Source organism: Pleurodeles waltl, chromosome 10 (assembly GCF_031143425.1).
Source record: "Pleurodeles waltl isolate 20211129_DDA chromosome 10, aPleWal1.hap1.20221129, whole genome shotgun sequence".
NCBI classification, from domain to species: Eukaryota; Metazoa; Chordata; class Amphibia; order Caudata; family Salamandridae; genus Pleurodeles; species Pleurodeles waltl.
Window position 1 is genome coordinate 979,602,021 of NC_090449.1, and position 23,104 is coordinate 979,625,124.

General features: G+C 44.1%; 1 protein-coding gene across 2 annotated transcripts in view; it reads left to right on the forward strand.

Moving 5' to 3' along the window:
- Positions 1-23,104, forward strand: part of LOC138260847 (CD209 antigen-like protein C) — a 103,560-nt gene that overhangs the window by 53,434 nt on the left and 27,022 nt on the right. For both annotated transcript variants that reach the window (XM_069209268.1, XM_069209269.1), the window contains 2 exons: positions 20,356-20,445; positions 20,815-20,963. In XM_069209268.1, coding sequence (XP_069065369.1) covers positions 20,356-20,445; positions 20,815-20,963 — 239 coding nt within the window. The remainder of the gene's footprint in view (positions 1-20,355; positions 20,446-20,814; positions 20,964-23,104) is intronic.

The window sequence follows — 23,104 nt, forward strand, 5'->3', positions numbered from 1 at the left end:
GTTGGTTTCATGTATAGTAAGGTCCTGTGGACCTCATCCTCAGGGTTTTTGAACTCACTTCAGAATGCTTGATTTGTATTCTTTGATGTGTGATTCATTGTATGTTCCTGGAATGGGGATGGAAATTCACTGTCGGAATGGTGATTGTTTTTTATAGTGTCTTGTAACCTTTATTTGTCAATCACAATTGCTTTTTCAATTTCTATGATTTTTCCATTGAAAAAAGGAGGAGAAAACCTCACAGTTTTCCAATGTTGTTGCTAATCCTAGTTATATTGTTTGTTCCTGTTTTTGATTGTCAGAGTAAGTAACCACATTAAAATATACCACGCTGAAAAAGAGAGTATCTAAATTAGTCGCCCTGCATGATTCCTATAGGGCAAAGGCCTATTGTGGACAGTACCACTTGCAGTGAGCTTTGGAGCAACCCATTGCTTACCATAGATTGGATTTCTTGGCAGTCTCATTTGCTTAGATATTGTTCAGTGGCTTACTTCCTCTTCCTGTGTTTCCCCTTCCTATGGTGAATAGCGCCTTGACCATCTAATTGATTTAATGACTTGCTTCACATCAAGGAACTACCTTTTTCTTGTTCTTTCAGCAGTCCCTGGGAGCCCATGCTCTCTTCCCTATGTGCTACTCGGCCATCACATTCCTTCCCCTCTGTGTGCTTGTTGTGATGCTCCCCCAGCTTGTCTGTTCCTTCCCCCATCTCTTCCCACTCAAATGGAGAAATTATTTAAGCTTCCCCCACCTTGCCCCTCAGTTGCCCCCTACCACTCTCTGCTCAATGTTGTTCCCACTTCATAGTAGTGTTTACTACTCCAGAAGTCACTAGTAGTCTCTTCTTGCAGCAAAGCAATATTGCATCAGATTCTTGAAACCATGAGTAGTCTCTCCTCAAAGTACCTTATTATTGCATATGAAGATAGAAAGCATGAGTAGTCTCAACCTGCATCACAAAAGTATATATTGCCTCAGGAGGTAGAAAACATGAGTGGCCTGACCCCTGAAGTACCTTAATATTGCATGAGAAGGTGGAAGGTGTGAAGAATCTCTTACTGCAGCAAGGCAGTATTGCATCAGAAGGGAGAAACAGTGTGTTGTCCCTCTCTGTAGTACCTTAATATTGCCTCAGAATAGAAAAGGCATCTCCCCTGCATCAATTCAGTAGTGCATAAGATAATAGTGACCCCCAGAGGCACATTTTCAGTTATGCTTCAGAAGACAGATGCCTGGAGCGCCCCTTACAAGTACACCTGATTCAACTCACTGAGACCTTTACGAAAGCTAGGGGTCAACTTGATGCCCTAGTCACAGGTTAAGTGTATATGGTCATTTTGCAGTGCATGATTGTTGCAAGAAAGGGGTAGGAGCGATCATAGAATTCCCCTGGTTTTACCTATAATTACGGTGTATCTCATCTATGCCAGGCCAGCATGAGACTGAAGGATGTCTGTGAGCCATAAACTGACCATGTGGTCTTCTGGAACGGTTTCTCTTTGAAAGGAATTGGGAAAGAAGGGGTCTCTGTTGTTTATCAGTGGAAAGGGCTTGTCAGTTAAGATTGCAGCAACACATTCACACGTGGATCCCTGTCTATGTCTGGTCCATTAACTCTCTTGGATGCTCAGAGTTAATGTTTGCGTCTTCTTTCACTATCTCCTCATTCTTTCTCAATAGAGAAATGTCTTCAATACTGGAGGCAGTAGAGCTGATCCGTGTATGTCACGATGGAAAACAGTGAATTATAACCCAATAGTAACACCATTTAGGTCACAACTATAAAGACCTATTAGTCAAAGACCTCTTGTGGAGGCTTCCAGTGCTTACAGTGGGCTTTGGGCCAGCCCACTGCTTACCACTGGTTGACTTTCATGTCATTCTTATTAGCTTTCTTATTATTTGATGGTTTGCCTTCCTCTTGTGTTTGTACCTCTCATGGAGAATAGATTATTTGTCATCCTTCTGATTGGATAACTGGTATCCTTTCCTGGCTCCAACCCAAGGAACTATTTTTTTCTTTCAGCACTCAATCAGAGTGCAAGTGTTATATTGCTCTCTCTCTTTACCCCTCCATGCATGGATGTCATTTAGATTTCACCAGGAATGGCGTAATGTTAAGCCCCCCCCAGTGCAGAGTGGCCCTAAGCTCCAGGGGGTTCCCTCAGCACTGTACACTGTGCGCCGCGTGTTGGGCCCATGGCCTGGAAGCTCCTGACTAGGTCCATGTACTTTGCAGGGGGGCCATCCTCATGTTTATTTACACCACTGATCACCAAGTATTGCATATGCGACCCCCTGGTATGCCTTTTGTGACTCCTGGCAATGCTATTGCGACCCCTAGCGTCAGAGGAGTCAAGAAGCCAAAATGAGAAAGCATGTCTGACTATTCGTTTGGAAACTATGGCTTCACAATACAATTCACTCACATGCACTCCAGTAATACACTGGATGTGTCTTAATAGTATTAGAACAATAGACAATGCAAAGTAAAGGGATTTAGTGCTAAGACAAGCTCAAAGATGCTTGTACTAATCCACATTCAAGGAATTACAGCTGTCCAATCTTTGCTCCAGAAACACAAGCATATAATTAGGCTGCAGAGTAACATAGATTCCAAGTAAACTTTCAAAGGATTACATTGTAGTGAAACGTGTAGATTGTCAGAGTAAGTAACCACATTAAAATATACCACGCTGAAAAAGAGAGTATCAAAATTGCCAAAACTGTATGAATTTATGCTCTGTTAATCAACAGGCGTAACTCCCAATAAAAAACATCAAGGCCCTCATTATGACCTTGGCAAGATCTGGGGCGGCCGCCAATGTGGCTGCACTCCCGCTGCGGTCATCATGAGATCCCCGCTGGGTCGGACCTGGTTTCCGCCCGCCGGCCCAGCGGGGATCTCGGCCGCAACACAGGAGCCAGCTCCAAATGGATCCGGCAGTGTTGCGGCCATGTGACGGGTGCAGTTGCACCTTTTGCGCTTTTCACTGTCTGCTATGCAGACAGTGAAAAGCTGCATGGGGCTCTGTCAGCGGGCCACTGCACTGCCCATGCCAGTGGCATGGGAAGTGCAGGGGTCCCCAGGGGCCCCGCAACTCCCCGTACCGCCAGCCTTTTCCTGGCGGTCGGGGACTCGTAATCCCCTGCGCAAGTAGCGCTGCCCAGGTGGATTATCACCGCTGGGGCAAATGTGGTGGAAAACCGCCGGCCCCGGCGGTGCGACCGTGGCACTTCTGCCGCGGTCGAAATACCCTGGATTGCACCGCCAGCCTGTTGGCGGTGCAATCGCCACAACAGCCCTGGAGGGTTGTAATGACCCCTCAAATGCCTTACAAAACAGGTGCACAATAGAGTATTTGAAGTTAAATTTTATTTTGAAATGTGCCCATGCATTTCATAGCTGCACCATTGGCATATAATAGCCATCCATCCTTCAGTTAATACCACTTGGTTTTTACTTGTTTTAGTAATATTTTGATAGACTTACATTTTAACTGGGAGAACACTTCCTGTATTGTGATTGGGACCAAAGGTTATGTGGCACCACTTCCTAGGATAGCACCAGGGTCAACAGTAATATGATGCCACATCCTGTGATGTCTTCAGGGTCAGAGGTCATGTGGTGTCACTACTGCTCCACTTGTCATTTTAGTGAATCATTACCCCTGCCTACCTGCACTCTTTGTGTTCCTCCTCCAAATTGTCTGTTGCTTGTCCAACCTCTTCCCACTCAACTTGTTTATTTAATCTCCCACTGCTGTCAGCATTTACTACTCACCTCTTCCCCTGCCCACTCCACTGTTTCATACCACCCACTCTACTCCCAGAGCTGCGCTGACTAAATAATACACTTTCATGCACTTATAGTTTTTCAGTTTACGGCTCCAAGATGGGCGTCCACCATCTTGAAACAGGAAAAAACGTGGCTAGAGGAGCGTTCTATGACTCATACATACTCATGTGTTAAGATTCATGTGCACGTATTAATCATTGCACTTGTGATTTGTTTTCCCTAATTTGTTTCTTGTCATTTTTGTTCAGCATCAGCAAAAAACATATTTAAGTGTTTACCAATGACAACCAGCATTGGCCAACCCAACATGTGAGACCTAATAGCTTTGTCAAAGCTTATTAACAACTTCAGTCTCCAAATGCTGTTGTCAAAGACATCTACCAATCGCATCATTAACCACATTGTCATTGTCCACTGCAGCCCATGATCCAAAACTCATTTGCAACAATAGCTTAAAACTTCTAACACCATCCTCAGTATCTGACCACCAACAAGCATTCCAGACCTCATATCGATAACACTTACAATCTGTGGCCCCCAACCTCATTGTCAGTCACTGTTACCAAACTGCATCCCTAATCCCATTGTAAGCTACTATTGCATTCAAGGCTCACTAATCCCATGGTAAATCATTAGCCGAACTGATTTCACCTATAAATTTTGCCTTCTCTTCTGGTCCCTTTATGGGGCATTTTGTCCTCCTAAACACTAATGTAGCTAGTTACCTGCTGATTGTGCGGGTGAAGGCTCAATGTCGTCTTAAAGTGAAATACACTCTGAAATGTACTTATCTCACAGCCTCACCCTTGTACCTTGAAAGGATGGCCTACGAAGAAAGAGGGTTCCCTTTTGCAGCCCTTCCGAGTGCCACACACATCAAGTGTGTGACTAAAGCTTTTCAGTGCTTGTCCTTGCATCACCCCACCCCACATTAGTCAAGCAACTACTGCTTCTTCTTTCCTTTGTGTTCCTGCAGAAATTCAGCAGTAGCTTGCAACTCTCAGATGCCCAGTCAGATCGAAAGTCAAAGAGAGGTGATGTTCCTATGGGCGCACCTGAACTAGACCCCCTCACCTTTTCCTGCATACTTAAGGGATAATCCAACTCCAGTCAAGGTGAATATCTATGTGCAGCCCCCCATTAAGGAATAAGATGAAACCTTTGTGATGGCAAGCACATCCAACATGTGGTAACCTTAAATGGGGAAGCCAAGCAGAGATATTGAGTAAGCTGAGACCCCCACTCATCCCCAGTCTAGCACACCCACCTTCATACTGAAAAATGGTGATACTTACCTTGGCAGTTGATGCAGACTGCCTGCAGCAAAAGTGAGTAGAACAGATGAATGTGACCTGTGCCAATATTCACAGCCCAAGTAGCAAGTCCATGACAGGTTTGGCTCAAATTAAATTATTCATTTCCAGAAAATAGATAGTCTGTGTCACTCCTTGCATTCATTTTTAAATTTCAATAATTGCAGTGGAGTTTTGGAAGAGAGAAAGAGGCAGGAGGGAGAGGGATGGAGACAAGAAAAGAGAAGAGTGACATAGGCAATAGAGGAGAAAAAAATATAAGAACAGGAGACAGGGTGCAATGGAAAAACTGGTGAAGGAACGAGAGGGACAAAATGGTGTTAGAGGAGAGAGTAGGAAGGAGAGAAGAGAGTACAACAGAGTGTAGGAAAGGAAAGCAAGAGACACAATTGGAAGTGAAAAGAATGAGAGAGAAGAAGGAAAAGAAGTGGCTGAGAAGGTGGTGTATAGAAGAACCACTGAGTGAATTGGAGAGGAAGATTGAAGGATAAATTGGTGAAGGAGAAAGTGAAGCAAGTAGGTAGTGAATGTGAAGTGGAGGAAAGCAACAAAAGAAGAGTGAGGAGTGGATGACAAAACAAGCAATGGGGAGATGGTGTTAGATATTTTCTGATGGTTTACAAAAAATGAAAGATGGACTATTTTAGCCTGTTGAGAGGTGACCATGGTCACTTCAGCTAAATCTTAATTCCCTTTCAGTTTGCAGTGTAGGGAAAGAGTTAGAAATGAGCTGTAATCGAGAATACCACAATCCCTGGAGGAAGTCTTAATTCTCAGAAGAGATCCTACCAGTAGAATTTTCCTCACTATAGTAATAGCAAGGTAGAGGAAATTCCACAGGTGTATTCAAAATAAGATATGTTGAGAGTGAGATAGGTTGTGCCCTTAGATATTATTTCTTTTAAAAATATAGATACCCTTAAATCCTTTTGTTTTTTTAATGTTTTTATTTGAAGCATCAGGATATAGGGGGTCATTCCGACCCGACAGGGCCGCGAATGACGGAAGCACCGCCAACAGGCTGGCGGTGCTTCCCTGCCCATTCTGACCGCGGCAGTAAAGCCGTGGTCAGAAAACCAGGTCCGGCGGTTTCCCGCCGGATTTCCCCCGGCTGGGCGAATGCGCCATGGCGGCGCTGCAAGCAGCGCCGCCATGGGGATTCTGACCCCCTTACCGCCAGCCTGTTTCTGGCAGTTGTCACCGCCAGGAAGAGGCTGGCGGTAATGGGTTTCTAGGGGCCCCCTAACAGGGCCCCAGCATGCTTTTCACTGTCTGCCTAGCAGACATTGAAAAGCGCGACGGGTGCAACTGCACCCGTCGCACACCTGCAACACCGCCGGCTCCATTCGGAGCCGGCTTCAGTGTTGCAGGCCACCTTCCCGCTGGGCCGGCGGGTGCAACCTTGGGTACCGCCCGCCGGCCCAGCGGGAAGGTCAGAATGCCGGCAGCGGTCTTTTGACCGCGGAGCGGCCAAATGGCGGTTCCCGCCAGGCGGGCGGTGATTCCAGTTCTTGGGCCCCTGAAAGTGAATTTTTGGATGACGCCGTGCAACTTCGTAAAGTACGCCACAGCCCAGAACCGCAACGCTGCCTGCCCCGAGGCTGAGGACCTCGCAGAGGTGCAACAACCCTGATGATCCTGTAGGCTTCGCGTCACTGCAGCCGCAGATCCCACCTGACTTCGCTGACTTCAAAGTGTCGTAAGCCTGACATCCGTGACATCGGACGCCATTGCAGCACCTGCGGCCCTGTGATGTCATCGCGACCCTGTGAGGTTGCCCCGCCGGACTTTACGCCTACCGGAACCAAGGGACCAACTTCGCAACTGACGCCGTATCTCCTCCACCGCTCTGAGGTAGGGACCCGACGCCGCTGCATGACGCCTCTGCCCTTTTGCCCCATAGCAGAGGAACTGATGCGGCATCAGATCCAGCGACGTCTCTCTCCCCAACTCCATACACCAGCCTGTTTTCTACTTGTTTGCTAAGGCACTGTATCTGGGGGTCGAACGACTCCAAAAACTGCGCCATTGGCTTTGCATTGTAGGAAACGACTCCGTCACGATGTCGCTTAATACCAACTTGCAGTATTTGTGGCTCTAGGTACTATGTCTGTGCTTTTAAGTGCTAAATTCATATTTTTAACTGTATTGTGGATTTTTTTCGTATTTGGTCTTGTTTATTTAGATAAAATAATAACTATTTTTCTAAACCTGTGTTGTGTCATTTTGTAGTGGTTCACTGCATTACTGTGTGTGTTTGTACAAATACTTAACACATTATCTCTGAAGTTAAGCGTGCCTGCTCGTTCCAAGCTACCAGGGGGTGAGCAGGGGTTAACTGAGTGTGAGTCTCATTACCCTGACTAGAGTGAGGGTCCTTATTTATTAAAACTGTTAATAAATGTCTCTTAATATAGTGATATGAACGGATGTACTAAAGGGAAACAATTCCTAATGTTAAAAGCACACAAAGGGAGCACTTTTAAATACAGGAATGATGTGCTCAAAACAAATACTTAGTGCGTGCTAGAGCATGCTCAGTGTATCTGTTTAGAGCACGCATATTGCTTGAGACCACCGAGTCTCATGACTCTGTGACCTCGATCCAAATGCCCTCAACCCTTCACAGACCTCAGGCAACACCCTTTCCCCACACATTAAGGTGACGAGTTAGGAAACGGTGTTCCTTGCAGCCTGTGAAATGATTGACAGGCAATCCCGGGAATGCAAGGCTTAGACCCTTGACATCCAGGAGTGCTTGCAAATATGACACTGCTACGTGTCTTCACACCCCCTCAAATTGCAGGCGAGGGCTGGCAGTAGGTCAGCCCTTATCCTACTCATGGATTGTGCTAAAAAACAAAGATGTATTGCACATGCTCAGCAGAGCATGTGTCCCTCACAGTAGTGCCTGGCTGCCTGACTCACATCTCAGCAAGAATGAGAGGCAGCCAGACACTGAGGATAGCACTGTTTTTTAATTCAAAAACAACTTATGTGAATGTTAATTGCTCTTGACAATTGCCATCCTCATAACTAGGAAGTCAATGTGGGCAGTGTCCTGTTGCCCTCTTGTGTCAGCCACTGCTGGTAAGATGGCAAAATCCCTCTATAATGTGCCCTTGGGACAGTATGAGAGTAAAAGGTGTAATGATAGGTAGCTCGAGAAATCCAAGCCATGCTTCATTGCAAGAAGACTTAATTGACCAGCCATAATCAAAAAGGAACCAAAACATAGAAAAAATGTATGGGACTCATAATATATGAAGTCATGCATGGTATTCTAGAGCAGCGTATGCCTTGCCAGGCCTCAGGCTGCTAGGTAGGTTATCGAGTCACTTAATATTATATTATCTGCAGTGTGCATAGATTACTAAAGTGGCAAAGAGAGAGAGGAAGTGATAATTCAACAGTAAATAGAAAAGGTATTCATAGCTTATTGGTTGTGTATTGAGAGATTTTCAGAATCTATTACAAGAGAGAGCCACTGACTCCTACAATATGTTCTTTTTTGGACAGGGAATTAATGTCACACACTGTCTATCGATGCTGGGCAAAATCTTGCTCATCAAACGGCTCAGTGGAAGACAGTGGGAAGAATATTTAGGCCTTCATTATTAGTGTCCACTTAATTGGTAACATTTTACCAACCCTATAGGAATTAGGAAAGTCGCCAGCACAGCACAGGACACTTTTCTTTCACACAGAGGTTTTGACTTGTAATAGTAACCACAACCTCTGTGTGAAAACTTTGGGGAAATTTACTGGGGAAGTTAACCCATATTTACTGATTCCCTGGTAATTCCTCATTTTTTTGTGACCAACTAATTATGAGCTGGATTTTTCACAACCTGGGAGTTACTCATACCCCCAGTATAGGAAACTCTGGCTATTGTGGAAATTCAGGCTAATTTTTAAGTGCCACTTGTAATCGTCAAGTGGCCAATGACATGTTAGAGAAGACATGTTAATTACCTTGCACTTGGAAGTGTTTGAGCTCTTTTAATGCAGTTTCAAGACCATTACACACCACAACAAGGCAATTACTGATATCGATATCACTACATAAACAATGCTGTTTTGTTCTACACCCTATAAAATGGCACTCAGATTCACATAGTTTATTGAAAATCTACATATATTTATCTAGAAAACATGGAAATGCCGCACTTAAGCAGTCTGACACTTGGCAGCTATTACTCTGTGTCTTGTTTATAGCAACTGCCTTAAGCAGAGATGTTATTGTATAAACACCATTCTTATAAATTGTTTCTCTCACATTGATGTCAGAATGTCCAATGCAGAGAAATATCCCATATTTTAGCAGTTTCCCTTTTCCAAGCAAGCAAGACAAATGGGTGTCATTTGGGGCTCAGAATAAAAAAAAAGATTTTTGGTGGTTTGTGCAAGATTCTCTAATTTGCTACTCTTAGAGATAAAAAAAAAAAAAACTCTTCCTATTCACAAGAGAAATGTCAAACCACTCATGTCACACCAAGAGCCACTCACCTGAGTTCCCAGGACTTCTCAATAACCCCACCTTCAGGCAGCACTGACATTCTTTTTAGTGTTACCAGAAATTCAGACTGGCCAGATGAAGGTAAGGATGTTAGGGAGGGTACCTCTGGGAAGGAGATCTAGAATGAGACATGTGACTGACTCCCAGGCACAAGAACAAAGGCATTTGCTGCAGAGTGAGGTGTTATATCCCTCCCCAGGATGGCCACTCACTGTGTTAGTCTAAAAGACAGACTTCAAAGGGGAAGCCTCCTTTGTAAGGGGAGTAGCAAGAACACACCTAAGCAGGATGCCTTTTGTTCCTGCAGAAAAAGTGGAGACAGGGTCAAGGAGGGAAATCCTTCCCCCAAACCTGTTTTACCATGGGCATGCAGTCCTCTGGTAATCACTGCTTTAGGGTGGAGTGCCAAGCTCCTGATGACTGTGGAAGGGTTGTGACATCTTGAAAGGGGCAGGGATGTGGCAGTTTGGGAGAGCAAGATCCCACACATCACAGGAACTTTATCACTAGGTAGGAGGGGACCCATTAGCCCATTGGTTAGTGACCGCGTGGGCCCCTCAGGGTACCTTTGAGGGATAGATATGGCATCTGTAGCACCCTGACCCTCAGATCACACTGGAATCAGAGAGAGGACTGAAGAAAGACGTACCTACTACCCTTGAACCCCAACAAAGACAGGCTGCACCATTAGAAGGCTTGGACTGTGCCTACTGATCCTGGCTCAGGAAAAAGTAAACTCCCAGCCCCAACCTACAGCAGTGAATTTAAGGATCAGTCAGCTGATCTTCTGGAACCAGCTCCAGGGACAAAAGAGCTGAAGAAACCCAAACTGACAAATTAGTAGTCACTGCAGCAGTTTTGCTGCTACCAGTCGCCAGGCACCCAAGAGGACAAACTCAAGGTGGTCAAAAGTGGCACCCAAATCTGCCTGACCCAGAAGTGAAATCCAAGTCCAGATTTGTTAGAACCAAGGGACACTAGCCCCCACCTAAGGATTTCACCCCAATTGCAGTACAGCTTGACTAGTAGCCCAGCATTGGCTGGCCTGCTACTGCAACATAGAGGACTTCAGAGGACTCCGATCTCTGTGACCAAATTCACACACCTTCACCCGTTGACTGCGAAGCAACCACAAAGACACCTCAGTAGACTGCATCACAACAAGAGCATCCTTTGAGCATCTTTCGCCTGTATCCCTCAGCATCAGGACCACTCCATTGATGTCTATGGTGGTTGTCCTGTAAAGTTTGGATTCTACCCTAAAAACACTGTGGTAGTCAGAAAACTGTCCAAAGAGTCCACTCTGACCCTCTAAATCTCTGTCCTGCTGGAAGTGGCCACCCAACCCGGCCGGAATAGTCAAACTGACTGTTTCAAATTTTTCAAAAGTTTCCAAAGCTGCTTGTTTGCAGTTGCATTTAAAAGTGATCATATCTTTTAAAATCTGTATCTCTGGGTTCCTTAGGGGGAGTTTGCTCATCAAGCACTCTAAAAATTCATAAAAATATAGTCTATTTTCATAAATTGGTGCCTTCTTTCTTTTTATGAGGCTTAGTTTCAAGCCCCTTGTGCCACTGGAACGTCACTTTTAACGATGCTCCATTTGCGCAATACCTTGCACCATAGATACCTGGCAGTGTTAAGCCACTTTTTGTTGATTAACGCTGCCTTGTAAATACAGCCCCTTCACACTTATCACTTAGCGTGGAAGGGGGTTGCTTTGGGTGTTCCACTCTAACGCCCATTGCATTTTGACGCTGCCCCACATTTACGAGGGATCATAAATCTGAGGCAGTGCCAAAAACTTATGCCACCCCAGGGGTGGATTTAGAATGGCATAACAAGGAGAAATACTTTTATTTCTCATCGTTTTTGCATTCTGCAGCACACATAGAAAGAGCAAAACATTGTGAATGATTGTTTATGTGCGGGAAGGTGTTCCTTCCTGCACAAAAACAATCATTAAAGAATTATGATTTTCTTCTTTTATGTATGGTAACAAATCGCCATTATTGATTATTTATGCGCAGGAAGGGATACTTTCCTGCCCATAAACGATCATTCTCTGCATGGCAGACACCCTTGCACTATTGTGCAAAGGTGCCTGAATTGGCACTTGGCAGCTAAATTTAGTGCCAGCGCTAGGGGAAACACAGAGGTGTGCCTCCCTGCGATTCTGAAGTGAAGCGACACGGCGCTGCCAGTTTTGGCGCTGCGTTGCGCCACTTCCTCGAAAATGAGGCCTAGTGTTCCTTTGCCAAGCTTTACTGCTCACAGCCACAGCTACTCAGGATTAAGTAAATAAGCCTGGCTGGACCCAAGATGGTATTTGTGAGGGTACTGCATGATAAAGCCCCACAGCCATATCACAGCCTTATCATATAGTGCACCCAGAACCTCACAGTGGACAACTTAGAGTACACTGTAGTTCTAGTAAACCCAATTATGTTGAATAATCTCTGTTGGTGTACTCTTTCGTTTTACTTAAAAACACAGGTTCTTAAGACCACCCTTCTTATTGCATGGGTCACAGGGTTCATAACCATAATTGGATCTCCCGTTAATCTCCTAGTGGTCGGTGCTCAAGGATTATCACAACAGTTTCTTTCATAAACTGTTTAAAAAACTTCTAATGTTCAAATTTATTTTGGAGTAATTATTGTTCCCTATGGCTTTAGTGTTACTGAGATTTTGACAAGATGCTGCTGACTGCCAGAGACTGCTACATATTGGTCTTTTCAATTGATTTTATTTGTATCGGTCTGCAATTGTTTGTGACAACTATATTCCAGTTTTTAGTCAAATCGAAGTAGTTGAGTCAATTGTGAGGGGGAAAAATCTTCCAAAATTCTTGTGTCATTCTGCAATTGTTTGAGATCATTTTATGACAATTTTGATGCCAAATCAAAATAGTTGAGTCTGTTGTGAGGGGGTGGGACATTTTTGCACAGTAGAGCACTAAGCACAGTTTGTTCTTCTTGGGGACATTTTGTTTAATTTTTAGCTGGAGAGGAGCATCATATTTCCTCCTACTCTTTGTGCGACCAAAGAGATGTCATCCTGAGGAGTGAAAGCTCTAGCAGTTAGATCTATTTGCTCCATACTCCTCTATTTAATCAAGTTATCTACGAGCCCTTTACTTGTTTTATTTGTGTCATTCTGTATTTTTTTTATGATGATTATATGCCTCTTATTAGCCAAATCAAAATAGTTGAGTCAATTGTGTGTGGGAAAAGTATTGCAAAAAGAACGAGGGAGAAGGAGGTGGTGGGGCTGGGTCTGCCCTCCTTATAGCCTATATAACATTGTCAAAGTAGCAGTGGTGCCAACGATTCCGTCTTGGTCCTGTTGAGGAGCCTAGGGGTAAGGCTCCCAAACATGTGGACTAGGAAATCAGGTACATTACATCCCCGACTTCCGCAGCCCCCTTTCTAATCATACCGCCTCCAAGAGATCAATTAAATCATTGGAATTATTAGGAGACAGGTATTTTTAACTCACCCAAGACCCCACCACTCCTGTCCCTCCTGTGATTCACATTGACAAGACTACAACAGTGCTCCAACGTATCCCGTAGGTCGTAGCACACCCGCACATAGTGGAACGGGAATAAACCCAATGATGAAGCATGCCACCAAGGGGTAACCCTGGTGGGTGAGGGTTTTTCTAAAAGGAAACTTCTTTTTCCTATCCATCCTGTGGTAGTTCTTTTAGCTGGGCCTCTGTTGTAATGTTATATGGAAAAAAAGTATTGCACAATTCTTGTGATAATTTAATGGCAATTTTTATGCCAAATCAAAATGGTGGCGGGGGAGGCTTGCACAATTTAGCACTCAGCACATGTGGGGAATCCATTTTAGTTGCCCACTGGGCACAGGAATGAGTTTAGCCAATGGGTTGCAGGCCTGTTGCCCTCTTCACCTAGTAACTTTTTACCTATTTAGCATGCTCTGTTTTAGCTCATTTATTTCATTATTCACAGCTGCCTACATTTTATGAGAAATGTTTTACTTTTGCTAATCATGCCATTCTGAGAAGGCATCATTATCAGTGATGTACCTAGGTATTGTCATCATGTCCCTTTCTCATTTGCGTCTGACAGGAACATAATGTGCATGTGTTAGGTATTGTTTATGTAATTGCCGACACAATTCTGCGTACACTATCAGTTGTTTAGGTACATACCTGTGTCGGGGTCATACATGAGCCGTATAAATACACCTCACATGGACATGGTTATCAGAGGGGTTCCTTCCAGAAGCCATCAATGCTGCATGTCACTTTGCTACAGAACTCAGGCTTTGTGCCACAACGGAGTCTGACCTAGAGACCTCATTCCAAGGTAACGAGGGTTGGGGGGAGCTGCTCATGAACATGGTGCTGGCAGATTAGGATTTATCAAACCTAGCGCTCATTAGGGTAGAGATGAAGCTCTTTTGTTAGGAATTTCATATTTTATGTTTATTGCAATACGGTGGGGGTTTTCATATTCACAACTCTCGTCCACATGTCTTTGCTTTTATTATTGCTCATTATCCTAATCATTGCAGTTTATGCTTTTTATCGTAGATTGCAGTCTTTTCAATAAATATATTACAAACTCTCCTGCATCTCATTCATTACATGTGTGTTTGAGACTTGTTGCTAACGAGAGAAAAAAGTAACCTCCATTCCACCACGACTTCCCTGAGAGGTCTCATCAAGAGCCAGAAATCACCTTTTGCTGTCTGAGTTTTGGTGAGGTAATGCTTGTGAGCCGGGGGGTTAGGCTGGCAGTTGTGACTTGTTGTAGGAGTGACTCAGTCACCTACAAACAAAAGTGCTGTCACCCATAAACTAGCAGTCTCACTTAAGAGCAAGAGTCCAACTACGACACAAAGTTTGTTCTTCTTGGGGGCAATCCTTTAGAATTTTTAACTTGATAGAAGTGCCACTTTTTCTCCTACTCCACCTGCCACCTCAGAGACGCCATCTTGGGTAGTGAGCACTGTACTGAGGTCTATTTGCTCCATAACCCTCTAGTGAAGCAAGCCTATGACACAGACATGCTCAGTGAACTCATCACTGGCATTTCAAAGGCAAGCCCGTCTGCATCCGTCCATGCCTGGATCATGTCCAGCGCCAGCCATGCTGCCCCTTTTCCCATGTTTCAAGGAGACACTATTGTCCTTTATAAGCAGCAATTGCCAACCCCCAAAGTTCTACCACCCTGAATGCAGAATTTCTAATTGTTAAGCCTATGTGGTTTGTGGGGGTCTGAAGCTGAACCAGTTTCCCTTGACACATGCTGGACGTTGCCTCTGGCCTTGGGCCCTAAGGACTTTACAGCCCTATCAGGCCATAAGCCTGTCTCATTAACTGTAGGTCACTTCTTAAACACTCTTCAGCTATTTTCCTTCTATTATCAGATAATACCTGGGACGTCCTACTTTTAACCGAAACTTGGCTGGAAGAAGCCTCCAATCCTGAATTAGAGTTGGCTATTCCCCCAGCTGTTGAATTATGCATCCTAACCGGGGAGCAGATAAAATGAAAGGCGATGTTGCCATCATATTTAAGGATACTATAAGAATTTCTCTGCACCGCTGAGGCAAACTGGATATTTAGAGGAACTTGTTTTCAGCTTTAAACTAGCTCCCACCTTCTCTTTTCGGGACACCTGTTATACAAACCACCTGACTGTCCTAATGGTTGTTTGTCAGAACTGCTTGATATTATTGATCAACCTTCATCGCAATAGACCAACTTCACCATCCTCTATAATTTTAATGTGCAGGCGGGCAACACTAATTGTGCCCAAGCTACCCAACTTATCCATACCATGGCACAATCTCTTCAGTCTCCCACACGTAAGGCTGGACACACCCTGGTTTGATTTTCTCAATTATTACTAATCTTGAGGATGCTCATCCTGAGCATCTTGTCTGGTTGGATTGCTTTCTTATCCCTTTTGCTTTTAATGGGGCATCCCATCAGAAGAAGTTAGGTGCCTCCCTGAATTGGAAAGAAGGTGGAATAACATTTCAGAGGAATCCCTCTCTCGTGTCCTTTGCTTCTCATCTCCTTCTCTTATGAGTATGTTAGAATTGAATGTAGCTCTTTTTAACCAATGGATTATTAATTCCCTCGATCATCTGGCGCCTTTGAAACTCAATGTGCAAAAAGAACAATGCCCTCGACCCCTTGGTTCTTCTCTTCTTTGGGACTGAGAAAAGTCTGTGTAAAAAACTGGAATGCAATTGGAGAGAACCATACGATCCTGAGGCCAAGACCATGTAAAGTGTCACTCAGCAAATCTCACAAATTTTCCCACAGAATGATTAGAGAGCACTTTACTTATCGTATAGCAGCAGCCCTTAATACCTCCTGGGAAGTCTCAAATATATCAAAGTCCTTTCTTTACCTCGATCCTGCAAAGAGTAACTTCAATCCTTGTCCAGAACTCTGTTACAAGTTATCAATTTATTTTGATGAGAAAATAAACAACTTGTACTCCCCATTCTCTGCATTCCCTACTGAGGATCCTCCGTCTAATTGTATGTCACTAATTTTTTTACTATTTCGGAAGATAAGGCCATGAGCCAGGACCCCAAATTTAGGCCATTGGTGCCACTCGGGGGATAGGTTCTAACATAATTTTGTTGGGAGGAATTAATGCCTAGAGATGGAAAATATGTAATAGGAAGTCATCACTCTGTGGCCTTTTGTCCGATATTATTGGATTAGCAACCATAGCCACAAAAAAAAATGTTTTTCATATTTGTTAATAATAGCATACACATTCATCATAATATGTGGAAGAATAAATCTAATTCCACCAGATTGGTTAAAATCAATATAATTTAAGAATAATTATGATTATTAATTGTGTTAATAACAAAACAGTTCTCAAAATAATAACAATAAAACGTCAGTGTATTCCTCATTTATCAATATTGATTATATGCATAATTTTCACTTACAATTTCAAATAATAATAGTTGTCACATCATACATAGGCAATGTATGTCATGAGTGAACATAAACACAATTCTATCATTCACATTCATTGCCATCATCTTCTTCTGTAATGGTGTCATCATTCTCTGCATCTGTTTGATTTTCACAGGCTGGAAGTCTGCACATATCAGTGCACTTGAGATCATTTAGACAGCAGACACATGTTGGCAGTTTGCAGTTCATAATGCAGTTGCAAGCTAGTAGATCTAACAAAGCCTGAGGTGTCGGCTGCTCCCCAACCAGTCTGCTACCAGTTGCTCTGCTCCCTTGTGTTTTTCCAACTTTCACCCTCTCCCAATTGGACTAGGTGTCAGCGGATCTTTCAGAAGACATCTCTTTCTTATAGAGACTTGATAAATTGCATGTTTGGCATGTTTCTTCAGACAGTCCTTGCAAGGTGGAAATTGATGCCTGTCTATCTCACCCTTCTTTGCACAGAATAGGTGATATCTCAAGTCTCTCATGTGATGAACCAAAGATTTTGGTGCAAACAGCAAGCATGAGAATTGCTCCAACTTGTCCATTAGTTCTTCAGAGAGATTCCATTTTTCTCCGAGCTGCGAAAAAGTTTCCTGCGTATATCTATTGGCAGACAGGATTTTGAATGCACTTACTTTTTCTTTTCCTGTAAATGCGCTTACTGTGTCACATTTGGTAAATGTATTGATACCTATCATAGCTCAACAAACATTTTACCATGTGTACTTTCTGTCATGGAATCCCAAACATATAATAAACACATCAGTGTCATCTGTGCTTTTCATTACTGCCTCATAACCCTGATTAGCAGTGTGTGCAGCATGCAGCAACAAAAGACCATCCGTTTCTTCATGTGTACTATTCAGATCTGTCACTTTGTGACTCCCTTCAGATGTGATTTTGTAGCATTTATCTTCACAGTTTGTGAACAGTGTTTTATTCTCAAGTTTTAGAAAATACTCTGGTTTCCTCCATTCGTTAACAAGAAATACGAGTTGTTTTATTCCTTATGTCGCTTAGTAATTTCCTTCACTGTCTGACAGTCTGGGAAGATGAGATGCTTTATAACTGGTGCCCGAGTTCGGCTCTGATTGTCCTTTCGCTGTTCTTAATAGACGTCTCCGTTGTTTGTACCAAACACAACATTGATTCTTTAACTCCTATTTCTTTCCCTCAAAGCCATGGACAAGACAGACATAGCCACCTCAACAAAGTTTGATTCCTCTCCTTTTACTCTCTGAACAAGAACCAAACCATCAATCAGCATGGCTGAATTTCCAGGTAATTCCTCAGCAGGGATTACGTTATTCTGCAAGTATGTTGCTAAAACAGCTTTGTTTGTCTTTTGCAACCAACCTTCTGGAGTTGCTAAAGCCCATTGTAAAGGTCCATGAGATGAGAGAGTACATCCGCCATTTGAAGATTCCGATTCTCTGCTGTCACAATGATTTAACCAAATAGCGCTTTGTCTGCTTTCATGATGATTGTCGTGCCATTGCTGTTCACTGCCTTCTTCTTGGACATGAAAGTGAAGGTTTTTAGTTTGTTCATTTTCATTGGGTCATGAAACTTTTTAATAGGTAGATTAGGCTCAAGTCAATCAAGTTTGAAGTCTGTATTGCACTGTTCACCTATTTCGTGTGCCTTCATTATGTTGGATACTATGGGGCTTGTTTACAAGACCCTTGCACTACCGGTGCATCACTTTTTATAAAGGGAAAAAGGGACGCACTGGTGAAGCAAGGGGGTTTGCAAATAAGTCCCTATATCTTGAGATGCCTTTTTTGCCATGGAGAGACTAATGAAGTAATGTAGCCCATAAAATTGTTTTTTCCAGCTTAGAACTAGACTAACAGCACTCATAACAGTATCTTTGTCTTTTTCAATTCTTGACTTATGTAGATCTGCATGAGTAAGATCTGATCTGTTGTTACAAACTATTTTGATTATCTGACCCAAAAAGGTGCTTCTGTGTTCAGTCGTCATATAATATCTTTTCACAGCACCCGCCTTAAGGTTAATCCTTGTCTTACAACCTAGAGTCTGTGGGCCCGATTAGACTGTGTTGGTCTCTAGACTGCCACACTAGTGGTGGTGGTCTGGCGGTACTACCGCCACATTACAACCCTGGTGGTTGGGCCGCCAGGGAACAGCCAGCTCTGCCAGGATCACAGATCACAGCAGTTTGGAGGTTGATGGCAGTCCTAATCTGCCAGGGCAGCGTGACAAGCAGCGCTGCTCTGCGGATTACAACCCTCTTCTCCGCCAGGGGTTTCATGACGGTAGCACAGGCTTTCCCATCCGCCAAGCTCATCACGGGGCCCTGTGTGTCTTTGTTGACTGTTACCTCTATCGCTTGATCGACCGGAATTCGTCCAAACGGATTACCATCTGACAGTTGAACTGAAAAGCATCCATTGAGGAAGTTGTGGTGTATCTCTGGATGTTTCACTGCAAGTAATGTGATTTCAGCATAGTATACAGGAAGATATCTAGCGTAGTTCATCCTGTCATACACAAAACACCATGGGATCATAGAGTGTATGGTTGTAATATGAAAATGCCCCCCTTTGTACCCTTTGTTTATGGCAGGAGGCAAAAGCATATATTAAGTATTTAAAAATGCCTTCAATTGAGACAGAAAACACGGGAGGGCCTGAATCTTCCTTCATTTGGTGGTATGGCAGTGTTTTGTACCTCGTCTTTACAAACAAGGCAGGCTTAGCTGTCTAAACGTATAAATATAGTTTGCAGAAGGAACATGAAGCACTGAAAAAACAACACCTAAAGAATAAAGCACCACCTACCCTCGTCTCATGACATCACTGCAAATAGGACAGGCAGGAAAAACACAAAGGGCCTCATTATGACCCTGGCGGTACAGAACCGCCAGGGTCAACGGGGGCGGGAGCACCGCCGACAGGCCGGCGGTGCTCCCTTGGGCATTCCGACCGCGGCGGTAACGCCGCGGTCGGACCGGGACAACTGGCGGTCTCCCGCCAGTTTCCCGCTGCCCAAATGAATCCTCCAAGGCGGCGCAGCATGCTGCGCCGCCTTGGGGATTCTGACACCCCCTACCGCCATCCTGTTCCTGGCGGTTCGCCCGCCAGGAACAGGATGGCGGTAGGGGGTGTCGCGGGGCCCCTGGGGGCCCCTGCAGTGCCCATGCCAATGGCATGGGCACTGCAGGGGCCCCCGTAAGAGGGCCCCGCTAGTATTTCACTGTCTGCATAGCAGACAGTGAAATACGCGACGGGTGCAGTAGCACCCGTCGCACCTTCCCACTCCGCCGGCTCGATTACGAGCCGGCATCCTCGTGGGAAGGTCGTTTTCCCCTGGGCTGGCGGGCGGCCTTTCGGCGGCCGCCCGCCAGCCCAGGGGAAAAGTCAAAATACCCGCCGCGGTCTTGCGACCGCGGTACAGTATTTTGACGGCGGGACTTTGGCGGGCGGCCTCCGCCGCCCGCCAAGGTCCGAATGAGGGCCAAAGTATTAAAAGTCAATGTAACATTATATTTGTCCATTATTTCAGAAGGACGTTGGAACACATCAAAGGATTGTGAGTGCAAATTTCTATGTGGGGCCACATTGCAGAGTGATGTAATTCTAGGTGCAGTAGAAGCGTGAGAAATCCAACTATGTCTGTGTGCTTTCAAATCGCATTTCTCATTTTCTCATAAATGGAGATAATAGCAAATAAATCACCTTCACAGACTTTCTCATGCAAATTATTTTTGTCTCCAGTGTCCAAGGGTCTACTTGATGCCCAAAGTAACCATAATGAAATCAAACAGCATTTTGAATCAGACATGGCAACATTGCGCGCCAGCTTGGGTAAGAATGCTGTCTTGGCTATCTATTTATGTTGAATATATTTTATTGATCACCACACAAACCCTAAGCTTCCATTGCATCAACTTTCATTGCTGGGTGAGGTCTTTTTACAGTTGGCTGAGGCATCTATATTTCAATCAAAGTCTAAGGGCCTGATTTAGAAGTTGGCGGAGAGGAATAGTTTGTCACAAACATGACCGATGTCCCGTTCACCATAATACAATCACATTCTATGCTACGGGGATCATAATGCAGTGGATGGGATATCTATCACGTTTGTGATGGAGTATTCCCTGTGCCGACATCTAAATCAGGCCCTAAGATTACTCATAGACAGTTTTTTCATTGAATGAAATTTATAATTTCCAGGCTCTCTCATCACATGTCCGGTAGGGTGGAAAGCACATGCAGGTAACTGCTACTACTTTTCTTCGGTACAACAGCCCTGGGAAAGCGCAAAAGTGGACTGCATTAGACGTGGCTCTCAACTAGTGACCGTCAAAAGCAAAGAAGAACAGGTAAGAAGCTTGAAGAATAGAAACTGTCTGATATTCAATATACTGAAAAATTACAAAAGTGTCTTTTTCTGTTTTGTAGGACTGGGAGAAGTCTAGCTTGTGACTTAATGAGTACCAGCCTTTCTAGCCATAGGTGGTTTCCTCACACACCCAGTCTCTGCTTACAAATAGTAGAATAAACACTTCAAATTACAGACACCGTAGCATGCAGAGGCATAGCTATCAATAGTGCGGCATGTGCAGTGACACCATATCATAGAAATGTGAGGTAACTTTTTGAAACACCATCATGGTTGTATTTTACTTTGCAGTCAGTGATTAGTGGTGGCTCATTTAACTTACTTGAATTAGGATCTATGGCAGTCTTGCTAAGCCACTGTGGATATGCATGGAATCCTATTGCCCACAAGTTGTTTCATGGAACGTCCTCTTTCATTTTCCCTTTTGCTTTCCTTTTTCTGGGAAATCTTACCCCATTTCACCAGCTGAGTCCATTATCCCTAAGGTGGGTTTCTCTCAAAGAATGCAGCCCAGAACTTCTTTCACATTTTTTGTACATGACTCCCTTTTAGACCAGGTGGCCCAGGGCTAGTTCTAAGTGATGTCCATGGTGCACCCAACGAACTGAGGGGAGTTGTGATCCCATATACTTCGAGCAAGAGAACATTTTATATATGAGCTATTCAGATAAACATGCTCACAGTAACTCAAGAGAGCAGTGGAGGTTGTGTGTGAGAATATTATATAGAGAAATGTAAATATATTCTGAAATAAATGGTATGTCTTAAATATTGTATATAGCATATCTTCCTATTGAGTGTAGATGTTATGTTATGAACTCCAAAGAGATGATTTCCCTTCCTATCCCTGGTCTCATGGGTCACTAAGGCAAAGGCAACTGTGGCTCTACAAAACTACGAAAACAGTTAACTTTGTGTTGACCAGCATTCCTTCTTCAGTCTCTGCTCTTAGGTCTATGCCCTTTTCTAGGGCTTGTTGTCTTTGGAACATGTTCGATGGTGGGCGTCCATAACACGTTATACCCTTAATGTATGTACTATGGTCCTTCATCTCAAGCATGTGCTAAGCACTACCTGCAATTGCCTAATGTTCATATGGCCAACCTCTCTAGTACTTTTTGGTGGTTAGCAGTGCTCTAATAAATAGAACAACATAATAAACTCCACTTCTTGCCCTCCTCCTAGCTCCTAAATACCTAAAAGGCTTGGAAAGACAATTAAATTCATCAAGTTATTCTCGAAAGGTCTAAGTATGTAACATTTATTGGTAGTGTAGGTTGTCCAATGATCAGTGTCAAATCAGGAAAGGTATAAGGTATCAAGTGAAGTTCAACAAGTTTCCAGACCCAGCTTTATACAAAAAGCAAAAAGTGTTCTTCAGTAATTTATTCTTTCTAACAGATTACGGTTTTTTAAAAAGCCAGTTTTTCAACTCCAAAGGCAGAATGGGTGCAGCCTTCCTCATGTCTGAGAGTTTAGCATACAGCTGCACACAAACACCAAACCACCTATTTAGTTAGAGCAAAACAGGCATAGCAAAGTTAAAATGAAGCAAACACAGCATAAGATGCCAAATTTTAAACAAGCTAACAAATTTAAAAAGTTCAACATGGTGCGTATTATGCTACAAAAGACATTTCAGTCCTATAGACCAACGCTTTCCTGCATATATCATTGTTTTATTTTTCTGCTGCTGGCTCAGCCAGCATGTGAAGGGATGGGTGGGACTGGGCCATGGGAGAGGGAGGAGGAGTGAATTGGAGCGCACTAAGTGCGTATGTGTGTTTGGCCAGCCGTCTTAGACCAGCCAACCTGACATGAGCACTTAGGTTTCTCCAACCCGGCTCTGTTACACAGCCAGGTTGGAGAAACAGCACAGACTCCAGCGCAGTGTCTGAGCAGCAGGCAAAGCCACTCAGACCAATCCTGGTGCTGCTCTCATGCTAGGTATAGCTTGAGAGCAGCTCCAGGATTGCTGGGGAGCCTCTGCTGGTGTCCCACTGAGTGAGGAGTGAGGCGGCAGTAGGCGGCGACGGCAGGAACGGTGTTTTTTTTAAATTTGATTCCCCCATCCCCACCAAGCCCCTCACCCCTTTGAAATTTGCGGCAGCTGCCGCTGAT